This window comes from Pterocles gutturalis, unplaced genomic scaffold (assembly GCF_000699245.1).
Source record: "Pterocles gutturalis isolate BGI_N339 unplaced genomic scaffold, ASM69924v1 scaffold31401, whole genome shotgun sequence".
Classification (NCBI taxonomy): Eukaryota; Metazoa; Chordata; class Aves; order Pterocliformes; family Pteroclidae; genus Pterocles; species Pterocles gutturalis.
Genome location: NW_010103999.1, coordinates 1,725 through 8,667, shown reverse-complemented (window position 1 = coordinate 8,667; position 6,943 = coordinate 1,725). Strand labels below are relative to the sequence as shown.

Sequence of the window (6,943 nt, the reverse complement as noted above, 5' to 3'; positions counted from 1 at the left end):
GAAAGAGTGGTTGTGTTTTATCAGGAGGCATTTAATAGACTGATGAAATACAGATCTATTAAATATCAGATTCTATGTTCCTTGATATGATCATATACCTCATTTCAGAGGACTGTAAGAAATTGTTGATGAAAAAAAGATGGCATCAGCACGAACATTTTAACTTAAGTCTTACACAAAATATTACTGAAAAGCTAATAATTCCCAAGGTGAAATATTTCAGTTATAAGTTAATTGTTAGTTAAGTTACAGGTAACTGTGTGTTTTAAATGTTAAAAAGGTTGTCAGCTTTACCGAATGCTGTTGGTTTAGAGACCACTGTTTAAAAATACAAGCTCAAATTCTGCAAGAAGCTTACATGTATCTTTAAATAAGAGTTAAGTTAAATGGGTTATAACACTTATAATAAACTTACCTTTTGTATTTTTCAGCCTTCTGTTTTGTACTGGTTTTAGCCTTCAGATTCATTCGGACACTTTTGGTCCATACTTTGATTGCACTGGTTGTATTTGGGTTGTTATGTAAGTATATTTACCTTTTAGCATATGCTTAGTTTAATGGATCACCACAGAGAACTGAAGGAGAGGCAGCTGAACAAACAGCTATCCTTTGTCTCCATGGCCATCCTCAGTAACCTTAAGCTTACCACAGCCATTTCAAAGCTGAGCCCTGCCTGCCTGTGGGTGCCAAGGTCTGGCTGTGCTGGTCCAGCTGCTGAGCGTTGGGATGGTGATGATTTTTACTTTTTTATGGATGCCTGGAACAACATTTGTTTTGGCAGATGAATGCAGTTATTAACATGCTACTGTTTCAAAGAAAGTTTTACGCTGCCTGCTTTAGAGAGGGAGAGCTATAGGAACGTGTCCAGCTAAAGCTTGTCATTCCATAGAAGTTGGCTTTGTATCTCCGCAATGAATTACTGGATGCCTGAGCTTTAGAGTAACTGCAAGAAAAACAAACATTCTGCTGCAGTTTTACCTCAGGCTAACAGACTGTTAAGTGAATTTTCTCTGATCATTGATACTGTTCCTCTCTGCTATGTGACAATTTTCCTGAGGTGAGCTTGGGTTAGGTGGAGGGGTGAGAGACTCAGGAGGGAGGCCATGCAGACATCAGCCTGCCAACAGCAGTGTGCTGCAGCCTGGGGAGGGCTGCCCACCTTCACGCTGCTCTTGTTTGCTCAGTTGTCTCAGGTGTTCTCTGGTGGCTCTATTATGACTACAGGAATGATCCCATCACTGAATTGGAAACACAAAAGGAAAATGTAAAATTTCTACTTGGATATGCTATCTTCTCAACAATAGTTACCGTAAGTAGCATTTTACCCTAAGCAATGGCAGAGGCTCTAACTTGAAAACCTGAACTACAGTGGTTCTGCAATAGTAAAAATAATTAGTCATTCCTTCTAGATTTGAAAATGAGAATTATAAGATCTGCTTCCACTCATTTAAATAGTTTTACATTTTCATTGTGAAATTAGTTTGTCAGCACAGGGCTCTGCCACCCTTCAACCCTGTACACACAGTGTTAGCATTGATGGTGTAGAAATGCAAGAATTGTGTTCCATCCACATTCTTCTCTGCATCAGCTAACTGGAAAATCATGTTGAGTGAACAGAGGAGTGCTGGCTTGATACGAATGTGAGATCTGTAGATTCAGCCTACCTTGTCAGTAGGAGACAGGAGTGGCAGCTCTTTTGGACAAGGAAATGGATAGTGAAGCACAGGCAGCGGTGTCCAGGCCTTTTTACCCTTTTTACCCTTTTAACAGGGTTAAATTCTGTTCTTCTCTCATTGACTTGTTTTCAAACAGAAAATCTGAGTGTGGCTTGCAACTTTTAAAGTGATTTTTTTCAGTCTGATGTTGCAATGTTAGAGGAGTCATTGCTCAATATGAGTGTACAACTTGTACTTCATGAGACATTTGTCAAAATGATAGTATTCTGTTTTCTTAAAGCAGAGTAGGATCCGTAGGCTGTAATTCACCAGATATGAACAGTCTGACAGTTTACAGTGACAAATATAAAATATGTCACAGCTCAGATTTTTATCATGTCCTCTAAGTTATGGCCTTTTTCCTTCTGTTGATACTGTGAAGGGGTAAGAAAAGGTTTCTTTGTCTGCATGTGTGTTCCAGTACAACTGACTGTCCTTTGCAGAACTGTGGGAACACCCACTGCTGCAGTTTACACTGCTCTTCAGAGCCAGTGGTTTCTTTCTAGAGCAGGAAAGAAAACTCGTGAAGGAGCTGCCACAGGTTGCGTGAAGGAGCTGCCACAGGTTGCATTTATTATTTTATAGATTCCAACCTCTCTTTTAATTGCTGTTCATATTTCCAAAGAACTGGGAACATTGTGGAGTTTTTGACTCAGGGTTTTGTTGTTGTGGTTTGGGTTTTTTTTTTTTTTTACTTTGGAAAAGAAAATATTTAAATGAGGTTTCATTTTATGTCTGCTTTGCTGCCATACATAAACAGCTCTCAAATTGTGCAACTGTCCTTTCTGCAGAAAAGCACTGGTCCTGCTGCCATTGTGAACAGTGGCAAATTGACCTGAGTAGGAAGAAAGTTTTAAATGTTCATGACATACAGCATACATGAAGGGAATGTGTAGCGTATAATATACATTTGTGTTTGCTGCAAAGCAAAACAGACAGTTTCCATTGGGTGAATTACAGTTTTGTGAAACCTATTTTGTTTTAAAGAAACAGTAGTAAGGATTTAAGAAAATTCTATTTTAATCCACATTCTTTGAGAATGTAGGCAGTGTCTCAGAAAGCTTTTCCAGTGCGCAGTAAGTTTGTATAGAATCACAGAATGGTTTTGGTTGGAAGGGACCTTAGAGATCATCTAGTTCCAACCCCCCTGCCATGGGCAGGGACACCTCCCACTAGACGAGGTTGCTCAGAGCCTCATCCAGCCTTGCTGTCATGTCTTCGTGAAATCTGTATCTCCTGGTCCCACATTTGACAATTTTGATACCTTTCTTAAGGAAAAAAACCAACAGTTTGTCTTTTTGTTTCCTGTAACAGGTTGTTCTGCTTTCCCTTATACTTACACTAAGAAAGAGGCTTCAGTTCACTGTACAGCTCTTTCAAATTGTTGGTAAAATCATTGGCAGGATTCCTTTTCTCCTGTTCCAGCCACTCTGGACCTTTCTGATTCTCGTTGTGTTCTGGGTATTTTGGGTTGCTGTACTACTTAGCTTAGGAACTGCAGGTAAGTATATGCTTTCCATGTTTTTAGATGAATGCTATCTGTTTCCTAAGTTCAGTTCTTAAATACGGGACCTCCTGGCATTAATGTACATAATGTGGGCGAGCACTGTTACATAGCCCTGTTATTCTTTTTTTTTTTTTCCCCCCCCACTTGCTGGGGTCTTCAACGTTGCCATAGTTCTGTGAGTCATAGCACTAAAGAAGAGATTTTTTTTTCTCCTATATCTGGACTTTAGTTTTGTAGTTTCTCAATTATTTAATTTCTGATTAAATTGTGGTAGATTCAGTATATTTTTGATGTATTTAAATAAAGAAATAACAGGAGGGAGGAGACAGCTTTTAGTGCAATTGTTATGAAATGAGAATGTTAATCTCTTCTGACTATAAACAAAGTCCAGTTGTCACGGAGGCAGAATGTTGTTTCTGAACAGTAGTTCAGTGACAACTGCTATCATTGTTTAGACTGGTACAACAGTATTTGGATTAATCCAGACCTTCTTGCAGTTGTAGAAATAGTCAACTGCTATGAAAGATCTGTGAGAACAGATTTTGAGTATGGAAGTGGTATTACTGAGGGACATACCACTATAAGATCTGTCACTGATTGAACTGTTGTAATTTGGATGCTGTCCCTTGGCCCAGCATCACACCATCCAAGGGAGGGGGAGGTTCTTCCGTGTAAGATCACCCAAAGAAGGGAAGCTAAACTCTGCGTAGCTCTGGAGATAACTCCTTATGCAGACATCAGCCTTTGTACGTAGGAAGCATTATGATTTGGAGTTTGGTTTTTTTTTTTTTTCATTTTTAATTTCTGGGGCCGCTGCTAGGAGTCTGTTGTCCTTTGGGTTGGAGCTGATGTAGAATTTATGTGGATAGAAACAGTTGTTTGTCATTCCCATATTTTATTCATGGGTTTTCTACTTACCTGCTTCTCCTGCAAAAGCATCAGACCTAGCAAGGCTGAATGTCCAGCTTGCAGTCTTTTTGTGAGTTATTCCTGGCTGACTAAATAGTCAAGCAGACTCACTTTGCTTTAGGTGTCATGGATATTCCTTTGCCACACTCCTCTGAGTTGGATTTTCCCTTTACAGGGGCAGCATTATGTGCTAGAAACAGCTTTGTGTTGTTGTTAGCTTTTCTGCAAAAATCTTCATCCTGTTTGTGCACATACCAGCCAGGCAGCAGTAATTTTCAAACTGGCCTTGTGGGACACCTTATCACTGATTCAGGACAGCCCTTTATAAAAAGGAGCATCTCGTGAGCAATCAACCAGCTGTTCATTTCATGCACCTGCTTGGATCAGCTGATCAGATACAATTTAAGATAAACATTAACTATAGTAAATCTAGTAGCAGGTAAGTAAAATGAATGGTAATACACAGATTTGCTAAATATATAATTAACAAGAACTATTAGAGGAAATACTACATCCTTGATGTTAAGCTGAGCTGGCCCGTTACCCACAGGAGTATTCACTGGTACCCTTAATGTGCACACACATAAAGATGGGAAGCTTGCCCTTGTTAAATCTAAATTTAGAAAATGCCAGCTGAGTCTGCTGTATTCAAAAGCTTTTGGAAATGCAGCAATCATTAGAAGAGTAGAAATATTTTAGCTTGTATGACAGAAACAGCTTGATGGCAAGTGCAGGATGGGGAACTAGTCAGGAATTTCCTGGATGCTTTTGCAGACTTTGTAGGAAAGTAGTGACTTGCACATTATATGAGAAAGCAAATTCCATGTGTATTCACGGGGAAATAAAACCCAATGAAAACTGCCTCTGAGAGGCTTTTTATGCTTTTTTTCGTGTTGTGCCATTTTCCTTCATGGGTTTATAACCCATTCTCTGTTTCCTGCTAGACATTTCCATTCAAAGTTGGGTTTTTTTTCTTGCCTTAGGGAGTAGGATTCAAACAGTTTATGACCTGCTGTTACATTCATAGTGCAGCACACGTCTCCTGGCTCAAAGGTATTTTATTTTATGTTTTCTCCCTAGCATAATAGGGATACTGATGTCTCCAGTGAGTGATATAAACAGTACAGTACAGAAGGCAGCGTAATCCTCCTGCACAGTGCACAGTAGAGCGATGTTAAAGTTTCTAGGATGCTCTCAGTTTTGAAAGAAATGTCTTTTTGCATATTTAGCATAAGAAGGGAGGGTCATTTCTAGGCACTTAGCTGTCAATATATTGGTAGTATGAGGAATCTATAGTTTTGACTGAGATCTTCTGCCAGGAGGATCTTACATCTTTAGTGTAGACATCAGTCCCTAACAGTTAGCATGTTAACATTTAGAAGAGGATGTGCATTTAATAAATAATACAAACCAGTTCCAAGTTACAGCCTAACGATGAATGCAGATAGAAAAATACCACTCTACGTATTCGATTATTTTTCTCGATTCTATTACTTTTATAATTTGTATTTGTAATTATTCTTTTTGTTAAGCTGTCTGTGTTAAATGGCTGTTGTTACCCAACAGGTGTAAGCAGAGTTCTTAGCAGAGTCCGGGGGCTGAGATGTTCGTGCAAGTAACGCGTAAATGACGTGCGGCAGCGCCAGTGCCCGCTAGGTGCCGATAAAGTTGTGTGGGAAAGTTTCTTTGAACCCTGGTGTTGTTTACAGCTGCTCTGGTTACAGAGTAATTCCGTCAGAGAGGAGTTAGAAAACAAGAAAGGCAATTTTAGCCTTTTAATGACCTGGGGAGGCAGTGAAGGATTGTTTTATTCAGTACTCAGGTTGAGGAGATTTGTCGAGGTGACACAGGAGGTCGGTATGATAGTTGTTTGGGTTTCCAGTCCCATACTCCATCTCAGATTTGTTTTGTAGTTCAAAACTTGGACAAATGAATGGTAGATTAGATTTGGTATTGATAATATTCCTTTATATTTTATTTTGAATTTTCAACCCAAGTGTGAGCCCTCTGAAATGCTGCCTGCTAAAGCAGCTCACGGTATGGTAGCTCACTGGGGGTTGTTTTGCTGTTCTAGGATGACTAGTACTTACACACCCTGTAAAAATAAATAAATGTAGTACTGTACGGTTCATAATGCACTGGCAGAACAGCTTTGTATTTGCTACTAGTTTTCTACAACCACCCTGTACGTGGAAGACATTTCTTTTGCTTTTTGAGTTTTGGGAACTTTCTGCAACAGCTGAGAGTACTTCTCTGAAGGTGTCCCAATGTACGCCCTCTTTGAGCAATTTGTTTTCTCCGTTGACAAATAGTTGCCTATCTGGGATTCAGTTTGTAAAATACGGATGGTGTTTTTCTTGGTTTTGACACTTGGATTTTTTATTCTCATAAATGTATTTTCTGGGGCTACGGAGACTATATTTTAAATGCAAATATACCAAGAGAGCTGAAAAAAATGAGATGTTTACAAAGACACTGGAATTTTGTGTCCTATAGAGAGATGGGCAAGTGAAATTGGCTTGCTACTGTGCTGCACCTGTTCTTAATGCTTTTCTTGAATCTTCACTAGTTATGTAACATTTATAGCATCTCTGTATCTTACAGCTCTGGAGCACTTGATCCTTGCTTCAGCTGTGGCGCACCTGCTCGTTATGAAACCGCACAACCACCTTATTTACATCCCCTCCAAAAGTTAGTGTTACTCTGAGAAAAGACTAACTTCTTGGGAGCTATAGAAAACTATAGCCTGTGCTTGGAAAGGTACTTATGCACATGACTAACCTGAAACACATGGATAATCCTATTAAAATCA

General features: G+C 39.3%; 1 protein-coding gene across 1 annotated transcript in view; it reads left to right on the top strand.

The window, feature by feature from the left end:
• LOC104471544 (choline transporter-like protein 3) overlaps positions 1 to 3,216 on the top strand; it is a gene marked incomplete at its 3' end in the record, with an annotated part of 10,178 nt that extends 6,962 nt beyond the window's left edge. The window contains exons 6-8 of the mRNA XM_010086918.1: positions 432 to 521; positions 1,185 to 1,309; positions 3,030 to 3,216. Coding sequence (XP_010085220.1) covers positions 432 to 521; positions 1,185 to 1,309; positions 3,030 to 3,216 — 402 coding nt within the window. The remainder of the gene's footprint in view (positions 1 to 431; positions 522 to 1,184; positions 1,310 to 3,029) is intronic.
• Between the last annotated feature and the right edge of the window lie 3,727 nt (positions 3,217 to 6,943).